This window comes from Camponotus vicinus, unplaced genomic scaffold, assembly GCF_025532165.1.
Source record: "Camponotus vicinus isolate PSW18456_S1 unplaced genomic scaffold, iyCamVici1.0 SCAF_3, whole genome shotgun sequence".
NCBI lineage: Eukaryota > Metazoa > Arthropoda > Insecta > Hymenoptera > Formicidae > Camponotus > Camponotus vicinus.
Genome location: NW_028141967.1, coordinates 918236 through 940236, shown reverse-complemented (window position 1 = coordinate 940236; position 22001 = coordinate 918236). Strand labels below are relative to the sequence as shown.

Genomic DNA, 22001 nt, shown 5'->3' with positions numbered 1-22001 from the left:
AGTTTTAAATAATGAGTTAAGTTTATGTGTATGTGTGTGATTTAAATTTTATTTAACGTCTAAAAAATTTAAGAAAGTCTTTATAATATTCTTTCAAACAATTTCTATATTTGCACATATTTAACTTACTCTTTAGAAGATTCACTATTCAACAATTTTTGTTTGTATTAAAACATAACTCTTTTCTAAAAAGTTTTATTAGGTTGTCGTGTAAAAATAAAATTATATGGATAATTATTAATTATACATATATATAAAACATAAAAAATAAATTTATTGTAGAATTTTTAAAGGATTGTAAAAATTGGAGATTGATTAATTATTGCAGAAAAGTGCATATTGTATTCCTTAGAATCGGGTGAAAATCACGTGATGTGCGCATTGTCGTGCTACTTCGAAACCAGTCATACCTGTAATTCTGCATCCACCACGTGGTCGATCGCAATCTTATAAATATATTTATTGTACCCGCGATCATCGATGATCTAGGAAAATATTATCTTTCATTGTATTAATCGATATTTGAAGATCGTATTTACATCCAAGATCGAAATCTATATAGTTTTGGCGAAGCCAATTTGCTATATAGATTACTTTATAGATAATTTTTTTATATCTTTATTATACTCTATCCATAATAAAGATAAAAAAATGTTTCTTCTGTCGGTTATCACGATTTTGTAAATAATTATAAAATTAATTTTATGGAATCTGGATTCATTGTGATTATATTAGTTTTGATTCGATCTTCATTTCTTCTTTGACTATCTTTCTATTTAGTTATTTTTACATTTGATGTAATTTATATTAATTATTATATAAATAACAATAAATAGCTATTTATATAAATAATTATATATTTAATATAAACATATATAGAGTCGGATTTCTCATCAAATATCGCAAATACAATGTTTTTGTTAAATTGTTTTGAACCTGTAAAAGAAGAAAAAAATCAAAAACTATAAAAAAGAAAAAAAACAGAAAAATATTTCAGAAAAAAATTCTCAAGAGAAAATAACTTCATATTTTGTTTATGCAAATTTATTGCAAGTTCGTGATTGAAGAATCAAAGTAGAAAATTCTAGAACAATTTTAGAATTATATAATATCGTGTATGTAAAATAGGCATTAAAATTCTTGCACAGAGATAATTCGTATATTAGAACTAATGATAAAAACTTTAAACTTTAATGGAAAATTTAGTTCTCGAGAATTACAAAATTCGAAGATAGCTATTAATGGTCAAGTTGTAATATACTATATGTATGTGTGCTAATGTTTGAGGAAATATTTAAAATTTTATAGCGATTAAAATAGTGTAATAAAACAAAATGTTTGTTCGCGAATAAGCTCTGTTTTCTTCCACATATCGAACAATAAGGAAACCAATTTGTTAGTAGAATGATTTATGTGATTCGTGCGCGTATAAGAATCAGTATCAGAGAATATTAATTAGTTCAATGATTTTTTTAAATAACTTAGGTGGTGTGCACATGAAAATGGCTAATTTATAATTTGAAAAAAATTTAGACATCATATTATAATATCAAGACAGTCAATGAGATTTCTCGATTTATTTTTGAGAAAAACCGATAAATGAGAAAATATAAAATAATTTGTAAAAAAGATTCATTAAGAAGATACCTTTGAAATTTTAATCTTCTTCTTTAAAAAAAAAAAAATATATGTGTCTCGCAGAAAAGTGATTATTTGAAAAAGAAATATTTATCGAAACCTTTTTTATAAAAAAACGCTCTTAAAAACATACTTGACAAAAAAATTCAGGGAAAGGAAACGTTATCGAAGAATAATTCTTTAAAGAACTATACTTAGAAAAAAAAGCTTTTAAAGGAATATTTTTGTGAAAAGATACATGAGATGAAAGCGTTTGGAAGAATGGGTTATTAATAACAAGTTTTAAAATAATTATTTATGAAGAGACTATTTTAGAGAATTCTTTTGAAGATATTCCAAGATATTCTAAGAAAATATTTTGATAATATTTTTGAACCGTCAGTGAACAGTCTACATCAAAAAGAAAAATGTATGCACACACTTTCTCTCTCTTTCTCGGATAATAATTATCTCTTTTCCTTGACTTTCTTGAGAATCTTTTTGAGGAAAGAATCTTCGAAGAGAAGTGGTTTATTTATTCTTATAGCTTTCCTCCTCTTTGCTTTTCAATCTGATTGACCTTTCTTATTCTCGAAGCTGATCGCTTTCTATTTTTGGATTTAGTGAAGATTGATATTTCTTCGCTGATAGACAAGAATGACACTCGAGGAGTTGTTTGTACGATCATCACGAGACGTCGCGACGCTGGGTCGACGAATTAAGCGTCGCGACTTCGGTTTTACGTAATGTCGATCTGCTGCTGCTGCTACCAACATCATTGGGGGGACTTGTCAAGGTCACAGGTTGCGGAAAACGCACTGCAGGCCTGTAACGAAACGCCGTTGCTGAAGCCACCATTCATTCTACTGGCTTAGTGAGGAGCGAAGAGTTTCACAAGTCGAGAGAGCGGAAGCCCTTGAAGAAATCAAAGAAGGTGAAAAAATCGAGAAAATAAACAAATCCACTATTTATGAAACGGGATTTAAAGCATTGAGGAAGAGACGAAAATAAGAAAGAAATATAAATAAGAAAGAAGAGACGAAGGAAACTTAAGGTATTAGATGACGAAATTAACAAATCCGAGAGATTGGAAAATAGATGGAAAGAAGCATTAAGAAAAAAGGAAATCGGAGAAACTGAAAAAAAACACATATATATATGAAGAATGAAGATTGAATAACAATTAATTAAGAGTCTATAAACAAAATTAGAAAAATTATTAAAAGAAAAATTGAATTAGTTAAAGTGAAAAAGAGTTGACGATAAGTTGAATAAAAAAGAATATGCGGAGAATAAAATATAAAAATCGAGGAAAAATTAAGAAATGAAAACGCTAATTGAATATCAAGATATAGGCTGATTCTTTTTTTAAAAATCCTTTTTCAAATCTTATTCGAAATTTTCAAATATCGAGAAAAGCAAACATTTTTTCAATTTTTCTCTTTTCTCTTCCGTTGAGTACCGCTTTTAATTTTCTACTCGATTCAAACAAACACTGATTCTTGAATTTTTATGGAAATCAAGTTAAATTAAGAAGATATCTTCACGCGTACTCGGAAGAAATAAAGCTGAAAAAGAGATATTATCAGACAATCTCGAAGAAAACATCTAAGCTCGAAGGCGATACTTGGACCTTGCCTGCGGAGAACGTCGTAAGTGTCTTTTCCTGTCTAGATATTATCAGGCACGTTTCTTTGAGAAATTTTTTTTATTCGCGTTTGAGTGACCTTTGAAGAAGGGGTCGCGGAAATTCGTGAGAACGTACTCCTAAAATTTCGAATGGAATTTGTTCACACTATTGTTATTTTTGTTTCAAGTGTCCTAAGTCACGAGTCCTTTCAAGTTTGCTCGCAGATTCGTCGCGACTTTCAGCGCGGACGCGTATTATCAATACTCGCGGATTAGTTCTCGAGTGTTTTTTTCCTGACATAAAAGACACTTTTGCATTCGTAGAGCATTTTGGATTGATAAATTGTATCGAACAGTTTTATTTCTGCGATAAAACCGTTGCTTAACATCCAAGTAGATTTCGATATTTAATTAAAGATTTTTATTTTTATAAGATAATTTGCAAAGATATTTTATGAAAAAAGATTTGGAATCATTATTTACTGCAGATTTTTTTGCTTCAAGTCTGGATTTAAGTCGAATTTCCATCAAATCGAAAAATCATATATTGCAAAACATTATATAGTTCTTCTTTCGTAATTAACAGAAACAAAACGGAAAGCAAATAATTCTACATGTAAAAATAAAATAATAATAAACGATGAAAAATATTATACGAGGCGTTATTTTAAAAATTGAATAATTGGAAATATCTTTGTTTTTTGAAATTTAACACAACTATACAAATATAATATAAAAATAAAAACGATCTTGATATTTTACGTTATTTATCCAGTAATTTAGATTATTTTATTAAATTTAATGTTTTTTAAAGGTAATATTTTTTATCTTTATTAATGTCTATTATATATGTTTCAAGATGAGTTTGATGTGTGAAAATATTAAATTACCTAAGTTTGAAAAAGTATAGAGATATTTTATTATCCTTCGATTTTCTTCTTATTTCTTGAAAACAAAACCATAAAAGGGATATTACTCTATCTTTTTGACTTATTTTCTCTTCTTATAAATTATTAGGCCAAAAATTCTCCGGTATCTCTCTACATATCAGGTACATTTTTAATTAAAGAAGAGATTACGTTGGAATTGGAACTGCATTTCATGACTAAAAGATATCGCGAATGTTAGAAAAATTAATGGTTTTTTTACATCATACTCGCTAAAGTAAATCAACGTCATCTAAGTGTCATAAAAAGCAACGTTATATTTGCCAATCAGGTGAGCACAACGGCGAAGGACGCCGGATGCCTGACGTCGCGACGCTTCGCGGAACTTGACAAGAGCAGACAGGACGATGAGCGTCAGAATAGTTGTGAGTGTCACCGAGCTTACGAATATGGATGCCAAGGATCGTTACCTCGTCGAAGGCATCGGTAAGTCCTTTCTTCAAGTTTTTTATTTTATTTGATAAACGCTCTATCATTTTGTAAAACAAATGAATAGAAAGGTACTTAGTAATAAACAATCTCAAATTGTATTTTGGCAAAACTATGTCGCACAAATGAAGATTCCTTATCGATACGCGTCAGCTGCAATTATAAATAGCAATACTATCGATTTGTATCTACATACATCTGAATATTTGATTATGCGCGATCAATGTTCAAAATCTTTATCTTCGAATAAGACTAGAGACACACATAATATCTGTTCGAATCGAGAATATATAGAGGCGATTATTACTTACTTACGTAAGCGACATTTCATGACGTAAAAAGCGGTGCTGTCTAAAGTAAAACATAAGGATAAATCGAGTTTATATATAACAAGTATTCTCGTGTGAGAGTTATCATTCTAATGACTTCCACGATTGTGCGATCTATTAATTGGATTGAGAAATTATTATTATATACATTAAATTATTATATAAAGAAATTAATTATATTAAAAATATTATCTACATATATAATTATTAGATATAAGATTTAATATATTATATATGTATATATAATATTATTAATTTTTTTGACTGTTTTTACATAATTCTTTATAGCATTGTGTGATACAAGAGTAAGAGAATACGTAGATAAAGACGGAAGAACTTTTCGTGTATACTTTGAAATCTACATATTGTGTTAAATTTCAAAAAAACTACAAGAGAGGGAAGCTTCGGCTGATCGCATTCGTCAAAACATACACGTTTATTCGGCTAATAATACGCTCGCTAAATCAAGTCGATTGGCTCGTTTGTACTTGAAATTACGCGAGTTTGTGCGCGCGTTTCGCTGCTACTAATTTGGATGGCAAATAAATATCCACACGTCATTTACGGGACTCATTCGCATGCAACAGATGAGATCAGTAAATGAAACGCACCACGAGATTAAATCTCGCTATCATATGACTCGTCTGAACTCTATTTTCGGCAGTTAGAATTTAAATTTAAAATTTCTTTTTAAAAAGAACCACGCATGGCATCAGTTACGTTTCGTAAACTTTTGTGAATTAATTTCTCAGAACAATTTTTCTTAATATTTAAAGAAATAATAAAACTTCTTAATATTTTTATGAAAAAATCTAGTTTTTTAAAAACTTTTTTTTTAAACAAAGTAAGATATTTTATTGTGAATATCAAGTGCGACGAATAATATCTGGCAAGTTTTAATGTAAGAAGTGTTAATTCTTAGATAATGCAATATTACATCTATTCTATTATAAATAATTAATAAGTTTTTCAAAAATATCTAGAGGCGTTTTATTCGATCTAGATATCGATTTTATTATTTGATCTGGTGAGCAGATACTATTACTCAGCATGATTTAATAGGCTTTATCTATGTAAATAAATCAGTGTAATTATATCGTCAGCATTATATAATATAATGTACTACTGACGCCTACGATTGTTTGCTGGTTGAGACGCTCATCGATAATTTTACGTTGATTTTTCCCGCAGGAATTAAATATTTGTTTATTATTCTTTTTTATTATTAATTATATTCTTTCTCCTTTGTTTATGAGAAAAATGTTAATAATTTTGCTCATATGATTAAACTAATGTTTATAATATCCACTAAAGAATGAAGTTAAAAAACATTCGTCTTCGCATGACGAAGCATAAATTTTCAATCTAATCTAATACGGGAGAAATACAAGGAATACAGAGAAATATATAGGAGAAGGGGTGATAACTGAACAATTACATTATCGGCATGATGATAATAAGCAATTAGCTATATAACGATCTTTATTTCAACTATGCTTTCGCATTCCTTATCGTCAGTCTACATGAAAACAAAAAATAACTTATCCTTGACATTGAAGCATATTACTTTTACGACTTTAAAAATGTGCGAGACGTAAATATCTGTATATTTTTTAAACCACAATATGCATACAAACAATAAAACATAATTCAATTCGTGTTCTCGAATTTCCAGAGATTCCAAAAGTTATAAATATATATATTTTAAAGATTTCGTTATATTTTTTTCAATTTTTTTATTTATCATAATATAAAAGACTATATATATATATATATATATATATATATATAACATAAACTGATTTCTCTCTCTCTCTCTCTCTCTCTCACACACACACACAGATTTTGGAAAATTTTTGATACGTATGAAAAAAAGAGATAAATTATCTTATATATAAAATAATTTTTATTTATTTTTAAATAATGCACTCGATAGATTTTTTATCATATTTGTAACATAATGTTCCAAGGTACAGAAAATATTAAAGGTTGCCGCTGCTTCAAAGACTAACGAGTTTTGAATAAGAATTGAATACGTCATTCGTATAATATATCTAGATTGTACCTGTATAAATTTCGGTAATCGGAAGCGAAATGGCGTCATCGTTGTGGTTAATGAAATATTCTGCGGTTCTCCACGGCTCCAAGTTCAAGGTTGTTATGCTTCGTAGCACGTTCCGCAATTTCCAGCGGACACTATCGATGCCGTTTCCACTTTGGAATTACTTGACGAGGGGAAGTAACATTGTCACCACGTGCAAATGTGTCACGTGTTTGACTTTGTGGCGTAATAAATAAATCAAATCCACACGCTTTTCTTTTATCTCTTCGTCGGATGCGGAAACATGTTTTGTTCTCGTTGAACATGCGAATTCTTAATTTCCCACATCTTCTATCATTCTCGTGTGTATAGTCTTTTTAAAGATAAAACTGTGATCAAATTTTTGAATATTTTATATTTTTAGAAAAATATAAATATTACAGAATATTAGAAAAATTATGTTAAGGTATTAGAAAAAATTAAATTCATTTTTTCTCTACTCCTCTTATTACGTCTTGATACTTTTCGAATGCGGAAATATTTTTATTTTGCCGGTCGAAAAGAGATCTTAAATTATTATACATTTATTATACATTCAATATTCTTGAGGTTCTAAGAGCTGTTGGCGAATAAAAAATGGACATAAATATAAAAGAATGCACATTTTTATCTTATTGCAAACCATTAAGGAGATATACGGTGTTTACGAAAGATAAAAAACTTGTTTTTTACAGAGTAAATTATTTTAAAACGTAAATATTATAAACCGATATAAAAATTAGAATATACGCTATATTGTTAATCTTTTATAACATAAAAAAATAATTGTTCATATGCAAAAAGAAATTCCCAACACAAAAAATTGTTAATTTTTCAAATGTGCAAGCTACTATCATAGGAGCCATTACATTCGAATAAGTTTTTCGTGATTTTTCGTTAATTGTTTATGATTCTGTTTATGATAAATGTTTTGTGATTATTTACAAAAATTAGATATTTTAATAAATAATATCACAAAATATTTACATGATTTTGTAAATAATAGATTAATGTTGTAAAACACACATTACATGCACACACATACATCTACATGCATGCACGTCTATACATACATATATACATATATATATGCATATATATATATATATATATATATATATATATATATATATATATATTAATATATATATATATATATATATATATATATATATATTAATATACATATGTAATATATTGTACGATAAAAAATTAATATGTCACAAATATCAATATGTCATATTAATATAACATAAAAGAGATTTAGATAACCAATGAGATATATATCGGAATATTTTTTTCGTTTTTATTTATAATTCTTTATAAGAGTTTAAAAATTATTTATAATTGTTCAAGCAATTAGTAGCTATATTAAAAGCACATGAAGCCTTATTTAAAACAAAAAGTAGTACAATTTTAAATATATTATTTATCAAACTAATAATCCGAACAATAAACAAAAATAATGTATTATTTTATTTTTTTAAATTTCCGAGCTGGAGACCTTTTTTCTTATTACTTTCCAAAATTTTTTTAAAAATCTTCAATTTCAATTTAGTTTTTTGCAGTTAAGAAATTACTAAATGTGTTTTATTAAGAATTTTCGAAATGTCTCTGTCTTAAGGTAATTATTACAATCATAGTTTAATTTGAAGAGTTTATTTAATAAGAGTTTATTTAATGAAAAATTTAAAAAAAACCATTTATATTCTTAATAAATACAAATTATGGATTCCCATATTCTGCCGCTAACGCATTAATCTTAAAGATTTAATAAGTCGCAAGAAGTTAATAAAAAAATTAAAAAAATAAATAGGCAAATTGATCATCGTACGCTTGCAAAATTTTTTGACGCTATTTTTATATGGCGAAATATTTTTATCTTAAAATATTTTTCTGCGTTCTTATCATCTTACCGTGGCATAAATAGCTAGATTTCTGGACATTTGTCAATAAATAATCTTCAAGATGCAGCACAACAGGAAGATACTGAAATTGCAATGAAGATAATAACAACTGACTCATTCGTTTACGCTTAACAATGTTTGTAATCGACAATTACGTAAGACGAACCTTTAGCATCATGCTCATTAATGGAAACATAATTCACCGAATAAATGACCGTGATGTCATCCTTACAGGATCATGAATCCTGAGAGCAACGAACCACGCACAGAGCACACTCACGCATCATCTTATCTTGTCTCAAAGTCCAGAGACCTGAGGATCATCGATAACTTCTGCCATGAAATTCATGTAAAAATGCCTTCGGAATATTTTTTTATGAATCATATTTTTATGAACTCTGATCATTATTGCAATGCATGAATCGCCGAAAATTCTTACAAATCAGCCTATATATGGTATTTAAATACCGATATCGAATGTATCGATATTTTAATTTTTACGAATATAAATCAACGTACAAAAAATGAATCATAATGCGTGTGTTAATTAATACATCATTAAAGTAATAATCAACAGCTGACTAATTATAAAAGAATCATGATACATTGGAATTTTCTCACGTAAATTGATTTGGAAGTGTATATACGCCTGCCACTCACACGCACATATACACACACACATATACATGTGCAGTAAACATCAAATACAAAACTTCTATGCATCTTACTATTTTAAATCTGTTTTTAAATTACATATATATGTGATTTAAAAACAGATTTAAAATAGTGAGATACATAAAACTGTATGTAGCTTTTATAATTATTATTTTAATAACATAAATCGCAACAATATAATAACAATAATATGAAAAATAAGAAGAAGTAAGAATATAATAACAAAATAAAATTATACATAAAAGCATATATATGTAAAACATTGCACCTACATGCGCAATCGTAATTAATTACTCTTCTAAATCAGACAAATTTCGTATTTGCGACGCACATATGCGCAGATATTTCCATGAAAATCATCGTGTTCCGGTGTATGAGAACGCGCCGTGATGCGAGGCCGATTACGTCTCTCCGTTATATTACGTATCATCTCGAAGAAAAGCCATCCTGCTGTTTGTGTTAGGTAATCGATCGGCCGCCATCGCGAATTCTCTGCATCCATATTCATGCTCACCGCGGCGCTTATCGTCGGCCCGTATAAAAACCGGACGACTCGTCAAATAATAAATTATACGAGGTATCGAAAAATATGCAGCTCGGCAGGATGTAGCGTGATGACAGTTGATTAGCACTTAGAAAGCCATATGTGTGCGCGCGTGCGTGTATATCGTGCGTATGTGCGGATGAAAAAATTTTCGTCTATATTTAAGAATTTATTTTAGGCATGCGATAAAAAAAGTTTCACTATTTTTTTCAAGAAACGCAAAAACATATACGATCGTATACGTATATACATATGAAACTATACATGAAAAATAATATGTATAAAATACGTATTACGTAAGATCTGTTTTCAATATTTTTTAATATAAAGTTTCCGTCTTGTTTTTATACCAAATATGGAAAACAATTTTAACGAGCGTATCTTTTATTGAAACTCTTGAAATATAAAAAATCTGGATGAAACTATAAATAGAAAATCTGTTTGTAGAAAATATTCTGATATCTCAATATGCATCTATGTATAAAATTTATGAGAATAACAATTGCAAAGGAAAAGAGAAAGGAGGAAGAAATAAAAAATTACATTAATGTAGAAGAACTTCTTTTCAAAATTGTTTCTAAAAAATAGACATTAATTCTTCTTTTATTACTTTTTTATTACTAATTTTCTTACACACACATTCGATTGGTCGGAAAACTTCCACAGCAAAATTTTCAAATGCGTCAAGATGTTGCGAGTGCATCAGCATCTGCGGCGGAATACGCGGATTAACGCGCCCACACAAGGATGCCGAGCGCAATTATGCGTGGAAGGTCGTCTACAGAGTATACTCTGATCGTCAGTTCAAAAACGTTGACGGTCGTTCACGACGATAAATGCGAGTCACGTATTAAATACTATTCGGCGTGCATCCGTATCCGAATAGAGTCATTAACTACCTCTTAAAGCGCATATTAATTCGTGCTTATACTCATGATTTTTGACGTAGATAGATTTATTTAATAATAATCTAATCACAAAAAGTATGAGGTCATATCGAATAGTCAAATTTTCTTTTTTTTCAGGGTTTAATTTATAGTTATATTTGTACAAAATGTAACATTAATTAACGGAAATGAGATTTATGTGAGATATATTTATAAAAGTTAGATAGAAGTAATTTTGTTAAAAAAAATTTGTATTATAATTACGATAAAAAATTTATTATAGAAATAAAAATAAAGTTTACGAGAAGAAAATGATTTTATTAAAATTTGTATAAACATTTCTAGCATATTTAAGCATTTTTAAGTTTTCAAGCGTAAACTATTTTTTTCTTTCAATTTTTCGATACTACTTTTTTTATGTAATATAAAATTATTTTCTTTTTGATTGTATATTACTAGTTTGAAATATCTTATACATATATCAAAGAAAATGAAAGATTTGAAAATTTTTAAAAAAATTCTTGGAATTTATGAAAAAATAATTCCATAAATAGTCCAACGGCCTATATTTTATAATTTAGAAATTTTAAGTTACAAAATTCTAGAGCTTTAGAATCTAGGATTTCTAAATGCATAGATATTTTATTAGTTTTCCAAACTCCAGAATTCAAGGATTCAAGGAAATAAAGATCGTAAAATCTAATAATAATATTTTTATAATGATATTTATTTTTTAACATTTCTGATTTTTCTCTCTCTCTGAATAATTGTTACATTAAATATTTTACACAGCAATATTGTTCATTATAATATTGACAGCTATATTGTATGTGTGTATGTATAATGTTTTATTTATTTCTTTTATACTATACATATAAAATTTTTTCTTTTTTTCTATTCGCACAATAAGCACTATTTACGAACTTATTCGCGATAATTAAAAACCTAACTTCCGCTCACCGTTGCGCTGATTTGTCGTGTAAATGGAACTAGTACAAATGGCCGAATATCGGGACTGGTTTGTCGTGAATGGAAACTGACATGAGTCTGGTTCGCATGGTTCAACATCAACAAAAAAAGTGGGCCTGGAAGGCCTTCGCGTCTTCCGCATCGAACGGGTTTCTCATTGAGCATTTAAGTGAAAAAGATCCTTGGACAATGGCGTGTATCGGCTACGCCGATTGGGTTTCCTCAGGGCTATCAATTGAAGTGTAGCACTTACTTTGACAACGATGTAACAATCGATTTCGATTCCAGAAAATTTGTGATTTAATTCTTTTATATATTCAACAATATAAGAAACAAAATTATTTTTTTGGCAATTTATATCTTACATTTTTCCTATTTGATTAATCAAATAAAACTTAGATTATTTCATTCTTGATATAACGATCCGTAGGAAACAAAAAAAACTCATTATAATAATTTTCTAATTAAAAATAAAAATAAAACATCTAAAACACACAAAAGAAATCACAGAAAAAGAGAAAAAGAAACAAAAGAGAAGGACAGGAGTAGAAAATGAAAAAGAAAAAAGAGAAATAAAGAAAATAAATTTATTTAGCAAAATTTTGTTAAATAAATAAATTTATTTTATAAATAAATAATTTATTATTATATAATTTTGGAATATTATCTCTTATTATGTATAATAAATACTTATAAAATAGCGAATTTGTACAGAAAATAAAAGAAATTAGCAATAAATAAAAATATGTTATTTTTAATTAACATTATATAAATAAGATATCTAAAAATACAGAATAACCAGAAATAATTATAAATAAAAAAAATAATTGTATAGAAATTAAAAATACACAAAAGATAAAATAAAAATAGTAAACAAAAAGGAATAAGAAAAATAACTAATTATTATATGGTTAATGATATTTATATTTTACATAAATAAATAATAGCCAAAATATATTATTATTTAAATTATTATTTAAAATTTAATTATTCATGCATGCATCAAAAATGAAAATTATTAATGTGCCAATACTAATTGAGATTATGTACGGCTGTATACGCGTCATCACTGTAAATTGATATGGGGGCACGATATTAATGCGAAAGTACATATGAAGATGGAAAAGAAATGAATAAAGGTTATCAAAAGCAAATTTCAAGAAGTGCTCTAATAAAAAAATCATTATACAGACAACCAATATAGTCGAAGTATGCTAAGATCAGAGATGTGACTTGATGTTTATGTGCATGTTTATTTCAGAAGATCACGAGATAAAGCTTAATCTAATATAAAAATCTATAAAATATCATTTTTTACATGTTTATTCACCCCAATTTAAGATAAAGAGTAGAATAATGCTTTGGTATAATCAATGTAATATATTCTCAATCAGGTGGATGGAAGACACGTAGCGATTATTGCCGATTATCTTAAAAAGGAAAACTGGTTACGGTTGAATTATATATGCATAAATTAGCACAAAAAAGTGTTTAATATCGGCTAATGGTAGTATTAATCATGCGCAATTAAGCATACAATGCTGTATTCCTTCGTCAAACGCATTTTCAAACCTTCACAATAGCTGTCTCACCTTGACGTTGCTAACAATAAGACGAGACGAGACGGCGACGATATATTAAATGCAGGTTGAAACGATTATCTTTCATACCACGTTTTAAGCGGATTGTGATTCGATTCGATTCGATCGTGTATTATAGTCCTTCCCCGCGGTTTTTTATTGCAAATTATGAACAACATAAAACATAAAGATCGCAAAAACAAAGCGATCCATCGGTTAATATCAGATTATCAGCAAGATATTATTTTGAATCAATCTTACATGACGCGCTGGGAGAAATACGACGAAAATAAATTAATGAACTCGAGGAAAAGAAAATTATTTTTCAAAAAAAGTGTACTTATTAAGATTTATTTCTCAATCAAAAATCGAACAATTAAATTAATTAAATAAAAGAGGATTTTACTCGAAAGTTTAATGTCGTAAAATCGCAACAAAATATATTTTTTACTCACACACACACACACACACACATACACACATATAATATAATTTATAATACTTCAGCACGCAAATATTAATTTAAATTTTAAATACTATATTTTGTTGTAAAGAAAAATATATAATCACATAAAATATACACTGTCAGAAGGAAGAAAATATACATCAATATTAATTACTATGATAAAAAATTAATTAAATTTAATTAATCCAACAAAGCATTTAGTTAAACCATTAATTGAAAATATAATAAAATAAATCCTATTTCGCGCGTATTTTATGTCAAAAAAATAATTGGTTTTAAAAATAATTATTTATTTTTATGCAAAAAATATATTATTTTAAAGAAATTATATTATTCTAAAGGAATTGAGATAGCTCGAAAAATCGATTAAAAAAATTGGAGTTATTTATTGTTTCGAAAAGAGTGCTTAATTAACTAATCAATACAATTAAGTTGATTAATTGCAGTGGAATTTTAATTTCTATATTTATTTAATTTGCTTTAGAGAAATATTTTTACAGAGAGAGATAGAAAGAGAGAGACAGAGAAAAAGAAAGTGTGTCCAAACAAGATCGGAGTAATTTATTGTTCAAGAAAGCAATCAATCTTTAATGCTGAATTTTTAGATCTGTGTTTCCCCATTGCATTTTGTTTACATTTGGAAATGTAATTAGAGACGTCTCTCACAACTATATATTCGACTCCTAAATTACGCATTCTCTGAAAATATCTCTTGGCATCTGTTCAAACAAAGTATTTATACACATACATACATACATACACATTCATGAATATCATTCGAGATTTCTGATAACGTGTGTATGTTTCATTCCATATCATTTTAATTGTATCTCACTGATCTCTGACATACTTTAGTCATAAATGTTTATTATTGTTATGGATTTTATTATTTTATTATTTTTGTTATATCTTCAACTTTTATAAAAAAAAGAAAACGATGCACTATATTTTATATATTCGCTATTAAATTCTATAATTTCATTTTCGACAACAAAAATTCCTATATTGAGATTTGATGAGTAATCATGAGTACTATTTTAAGTGATTGATTGCGTGAGTTTTGATTCAAAAATAATTTATCTGGCTGGAACGTTGTTAAAATGATCGATAAATGACCAAACAGTAAGTAAAAATAATTCTTCACTAAGTAGCAAAACAGAAAAAAAAGAGAAAAAATAAAATGATGAGGAAAGATAAAAGGAATAATAGAGATAGATAGAGAGATGTCTGTGTTTATTATGCGCACACATAATTCATTTCTGGGATATTTTAATATCTTGTTGACAGTGGTAAAATCATTTAAGAACACATTTAATTTTTTTTTTATATTGATTTTATCAATACCAAAAATACGGAAATATTTTATCATGATGCGAGTTAATTAATTGAAAATTTAATTAACGCTCTTCTTTTTTCTCTCTCTCTTTTTTTCTTTCTCTCCTTCACTTTTCTTTTTCTCATTTTCTTTCTTTCTCCTTCTTTTCCATACTCTATTCTTATCTTTTTATTTTACTTCTGAATATTTTATTTATCTATTATTTCAAAACAAAAGAAATCATTTTAAACTCTCTAATATATAAAATGACACATAGAAATTATCAAAAAAAGCCAGAATTCGATTTTAAATAATATAATAATAGCTTTTTCATATATGTATTAAAAATGACATGACGAATTTTGATAGATGAATTATAAATAAAATTTAGATATCGAGAAATGTAAATTTTAATAAAAGCATATAAAAACCATAATATATATGTATGTAATCGATGTCGACGTTTTTGTCAAATTTTTCATTAATCAAGAAGAGAAAGAGAAACGCTAAAATTAAAAATAAAACAGATTTGAAAACATACAAGTATGTAGAATAAAAAATTCTATTAAAAAATACTTACCGTTATTTATAAATTATGTAAAGAAGATTACGCAGGACTCTCAAGCTTGAAGAGTTTGATATGAAAGCTATGGCATATAATCGAATAATGAATGCATAAATTAGAGATTTCTGATAAATTAACTAACAATAAATGATCCAAGTTTATATTAATTTATTGATTACATACTGCATTTAATCTGAGAAATAAAAATATGTCAGTTTAAGAGACTTATATTGCTTACTTGTATTTCAACATTGTCCGTGATAGAGACCCCTACCTCACGTTATTATCCCCCTCTCTCTATTGTGTTATCGTCCTGCGTTTAACCTTGTAGCTCCCTGCTATGAGATGGAAGCGCTCGCGGGGAAGTAATAGATAAACGATAGCTCGTAAATGAGAGGATAGCAATAGTTGGTAATTAAGAAAATTGGCATATTATATGTGTCGTTCTTGGACAAGACTATTTTATATAAATAAAATGTATGATTGTTGTTTATATCATTTTTATATATTTTTGATTTAAATTATACTTTATTACTTTTTTTCTAAAATTTGTTCAATTGTACTAAAATATTTGTAAATATGAAATTATTCTGACATCATTTTCCTAAAAAGATAACATTTTGTAAAAAGATACTAGACATTTCTCTATAAAAAAAAATTAAATTATCTTACAATAAACATATCAGTGTCTGAATATATTTATGAGCCTTGCAAATATTTGATATATTGTAAACATGTCATAGTTTTTATGTCGACGGAATCCATCTTAGATCAGTGAAACAGATTTTTCTTTTACATGGAAAATTATTTTCTATATTTTCTTTACTTTTTTTAATTAGAATCATAATTGCATTGGAAAACAACATTAATTATAGTTAAGATATTTATATATTAAACACTACAGCGTCGTAATGGAATTTTCTGTTTTGTTATTTTCCCGACAAAGATAAGAATCACAATTCATTTGGACAATAGCATGCCTTCTAGATGTCGTATCTACTGATAGAGATTCCGATATAAATTATACAAGTACAAGCAAGCAATTTGGTTCGTGAGCAACAACGTCATCAGTGATAAGCTACTACAGAATGTTTACTTTTATATATTTATTCTCAGAAAAATGAGATTTCATTCTCATGGCAGAAATTCTCTCCACAAATTACTTTGATTGAGAGCGATCGATTAATCGATTTAAAATTATTGATACATATGCGTGCAGACAGATAAATCATTGTTAGAACCAAGATTTGTACATTTGAAATGAGCTTGATCGAATTTTTATATTCTATTCTACGTTACAAGTTAAAAAAATTGAATTCACACAAGAGAGCAATGTTTGAAAAAATATTATCACAACTTGGTTTATTAATGTTTATAAGATAAAAATTTTATAACAGGCTTGAAGGTGTAATAAAAGTGTAAATACAATAATCTTTTATCAAAATCATTAGAAAAAAATATAGTTAATCTTGTGGAATGTGATTCCAAAAGTTTTGATGTTGAAAATCATTTGCTTTTATTTTTTCTTTTTATCGTTCATTTCGCCTTTATCTCGATAAGTCACCAGAAATAATTACAAATCAGTTTTTGAAAGGTAAATAATAAAATTTGTTGTAATAGAGAAAATATGCACCTTTTTGTTAATGGGACAAAATTGTATACAAGTTTATAAAGAGCCTATTTATACTTTTGGATTAATCGATTAAATTTATTATCAACTGATTGATACGAAATTGGAGTATCCTATATATACATTTTATTACTTCAAGATTCGTGACTATGTTTGTATTGTACTTATATCTTGAAGAATGGAGAAGAAATTTATAACGTAGATTATCGTGTGTAAAAATTTCCGTAATAGTCGAAATTAGAGCGGAATTTTTCGGTCGAAAACTTTGTTCGGTTGTTTTAAAATTGTTTGTTTTGTGTTGTACCCCGTGTGTATATCTCGCTTGACGTCTATTCGATTTTTAGTCTAACTCGCGCGATACCTTATCTCTCGTTGGCTTTGCTCGCGCGTTATCACTCGTGTGTACTGATTGGCAGCAACATACCTACGAATTATGTTTGACTTACGTGCGTTTTGTTTTATTATCGCAGTTTGCAAGCCTCGAGAGCGATTTCCACAAATCGCGAAGATGGCAACAAGATGAAGAGTTAGTGCAATTAATTCATCGTCCATATGAAATATCGCGATATCGCTCGCGATAACAAATCTCTTAATTGATCTTCTTTTATAACTAAATTATTAATGTCAATTATAAACGGCGCTTTCCGATAAATGAGTTTCCCCAGTTTGATAAGTATCACTTGAATTTATTCTTCTCATTGTTACGCGTGCGAAAAAAGTTGTAAGTTAAATTTCTATAATTTTATTTTATTCCACAAAAATTTATCATTTTATGTTCCTTTCAGCGCTATGATCTAATACACGAGTTTCCAAGAATTTAATGTGCGTAATAAATCTATATACTATGCTGATATACTAAATGTATTCCAACGCACGTACGTTTCAGCTTTATTTACGCAATCGCTTTTTTTATGCCTCCATTAGAGACACTGAAAATGAGTATTTTTCTTTATGTCTCCAAGCTCCTAAAATTCGAAAGAGAAGTCCAAATATTAAAATATCAAATATTTAAAAAATCAATATGCTAATAGAGCTGCCGAGCAAAGAGCAATAAATTATAATGTCCTCAAATAATAAAACTATAAAGTGATTATTATAAAGCAAAAATCAATTTTGCATTCTTCATGTGCTACGATCAATAATGACGCGCATCGCTGGATCAAAATGACTGTCATTTATATACCAAGAGTGAATCAAACATAGTCGTCGAATAGTTGAGAGAATAATTCTTTGAAGAGATCAGACAGTTGCGAGGCACGTGAGGGATCCGAGATCCGAGATCAAGAGATCGGAGAAGAGGTCGACGACGAGGCCTTCCCGAGGTCGCCATTATCACAAGTACAAATATGGCTTACGTCGTCACCGAGGAGCGCCTTAGGATACATAAAGCAAAGAACACGTATGTGGCATTCTATACATATACATCGGGCAGCTAGATGATCACTTATACGCACATATCGTGTCACGTGCAAGCGTTGATAAGACCTGCTTAATAATCGGTCGAGTTTATAAGATAGTATTTGATAAGTATGTAGAATATATATAGAACCTTGAGAGTTTATCGGTGTTTATAGGAATTTTAAAATTTAGAAATTTGAAAATTAGAAGTTTTGAATAGATTTTGAAAATGGAAAAAAGAATCTTGAATCTCGATGTGGAAATTTTTTAGTGCGCTCTTTATTACATTAATAATGATCGAAGTTAAAATGATTAAAGATTTTTAATAAATTTAGATCATGAAAAATAATTTTAAAGGCAATATAAATTTTAAAATGAGTTTAAATCATCTGAAAGAAAAATCGAAGAAAATACAGAATTCTATGGAAAAAAAATTATGCTGAGAAAATTATGAAATAGTTTTACGTATGAAATGACGATTCTTTGTACATCACAAAATAACATTTCTTATCATTATCTTTCGTGTTGCGCATGTGTGTTTTTTTAATATATGTACAGCATAATTTCAACAATGAATTTTTATATTTTGCATTGACTGTGAATTTGTTCATATTTATTTCAAATATTTTTGTGCTTTACAAATTAAGCTGCAATCGTAGAAAAATGAAGAAATTATTTTCTATCTGACTGGTTTGAGTTCTGTTGACTGAATAAATAGATATCCGCTTGAGTTAAATGAAGAAAATTGTGTTGTACATGTGTACTCAGACTTTATTCTTTCACATTGGAATTCTTTAATCTTCAATGAGAAAACAGCTTGAGCAATCAAGCCTTCGTTTAACTTGAGGAAATAAATTCAAGTTGATTCCGAACTCATCAGTTTTTGCCATTACAATAATGCACGATGGTTATATTACATCTTGAATATGTATATGTAGTATATGACAATGCATGCATTACATTCTTGCGCGTGGAATGTAATTCTCTGAAATAATTATACTAAGAGAAAAGTGTCCGGTATTCGCAATTATAGTTGCATAGTAAAATAATTTCCATTGAGATTCCTATTTTTATAATTATTACTTGTAATGTGTGTTATATTAATTATATATAATACATAATATATAATTATGAATTATATAATAATTTTAAATATTTATATAGTAAAATATCAATAAAAGAAGATCAATAAAAGAAGAAATATCAATAAAAAGAGAAATAAAATAATCACTTTTATGTAAACAGCGCAATTACATTTCTGTAAATATACTATGCTCTCTTAACATTTGCTTTACTAAAAGATAACAAGTAAAAAGATAATTAAAAAACAAGTATGACTATATTAATAGTTTATTTAACTATAATTTTTATTGTAAATTCACCGTATATATATATCATAAAGATGAAAAAAAGCATAATAGTTTCGACTTTAGATCCTCTTCAACCAAAGATTGATTATTCCTTGACTGAGGAGAAAAGAAGTAAAGATCAAAAGGAGTAAAGATCAAAAGTAGTTCTGCTGCTGAAAACGAATTTTGCATTTATTACTAAAGATGTACATAATACTTCAAGAACGATAGAAGTTTACTCTTTGTGTATCTCACGAACATCAGTGTTTTTCAACTGTCAACGTACTGACCTAAATATCTTCACTTTAAAAAACACGCGGTCGAGAAGTTTAACGATTTACTGTGATATCCTATATGAAAGAAAAAAGAGGAAGCTATCTTGTGATGCTACTACATACTCGATCAAGATAAGAACACATGTTTAGACAATGCGCATCGTCCTTCATCGATGATCTGATGTCACCATAATCCGGAATCGACTGATATTCTTTGGCAATAGAAAATGATCGCTTATTATTCCGATTAGCCACAACGACGAGCCTGTCGACTTTCCTTCCTGCTTCCACTTGGCATTCATCACGCCTCAATTACAAACGTTATGCTTGTCACTCAAATAGAATTAATATGTCACCGATACGAGTTCGCATCCGGTAGAATAATTGATCGTCGATCGTGTAGATAAACAGAATTATTCGACAATAATGCGACAGATATACGATTATTATTATTATCTGACATTGCAATCGCAAAATTTCCGATATCATTAGACTTTTTCCAAGAATTTCTTTAGTCATTCTGAAACATTTTTGAATATTCATAAAAAAATTTTATTAAAATTCTTAGAGATTACTTATTTACAATTATTAATATTATTTCCTTTATCTTTTTTATTTATTTATTTTAATTATTTATTAATAATTTTATCATTTCTAAATTATTATATTTTTTGTTATTTTTTTAATTTTTAAGTGTTCCTTTTAAATTTTATAGATAATTTTTATATTCTTTTAGAGAGATACATATCTACTAAAATTTTCTATAATTTTTTTTTGAAAGATTTAGAAATACTTTTATGAATATTTTAAATTATATGTGATATTAAAAAAGTAAACATTAAAAAAACATTTGTAAAATTTTTTTAATACTCATAAAGACATTCTTAAAAATCTTTATTCAATTCTCAAAATGTTTTAAAGAATTTTTATTAAAAAAAACATGTGTATGTGTATTTTAGACATTTGATGATTTTTTAAAATAATCTTTCGAAAAAGACTTTCATTCTAAATCTTTAATTGTCCTTAATGTGAAAAAAATTGATTCATAATCATTGAGGAATGTGGAGAATTAATTGAAACGAATATTATAAGGCAATTATTGCTAGAAAACACGCAAATAAGAATTATCCTTCGCGGGTGGTAAAGCAACACGTTGTTTTCAAGTCTTTATCGCGGATTAAATTAATCATGCAGATAGAATTTGAATAAACAACATTCTCCTTCGATACATTCCTATTGAGTAATTTCCAAACGCCTATGTATTCTCGGAATTTTCCACGCTTAATTTTATATAAATATAAATTAATATAATAAATTTTATATAAAACTTTGATATGTTTCTTTCATATTGTATTCACGCAAGATTGTGCTATCCCTTCTAGTCTTATTATTCTGAGTGCCACTATTAAT

The 22001-nt window shown here is 27.6% G+C and overlaps 1 protein-coding gene across 7 annotated transcripts in view; it reads left to right on the top strand.

Annotated features, from left to right (window-relative positions):
* Positions 1-22001, top strand: part of LOC145969363 (uncharacterized) — a 63076-nt gene that overhangs the window by 594 nt on the left and 40481 nt on the right. For 3 of the 7 annotated variants that reach the window (XM_083095425.1, XM_083095424.1, XM_083095423.1), the window contains exons 2-3: positions 2242-3269; positions 4465-4619. In XM_083095425.1, the coding sequence (XP_082951551.1) occupies positions 4541-4619 (79 nt within the window). In that variant the 5' untranslated portion in view covers positions 2242-3269; positions 4465-4540. Of the gene's footprint in view, positions 1-964; positions 3270-4464; positions 4620-22001 lie in introns of those variants that run through there. The other 4 variants (XM_083095422.1, XM_083095420.1, XM_083095419.1 and 1 more) reach the window with 4 other exon arrangements.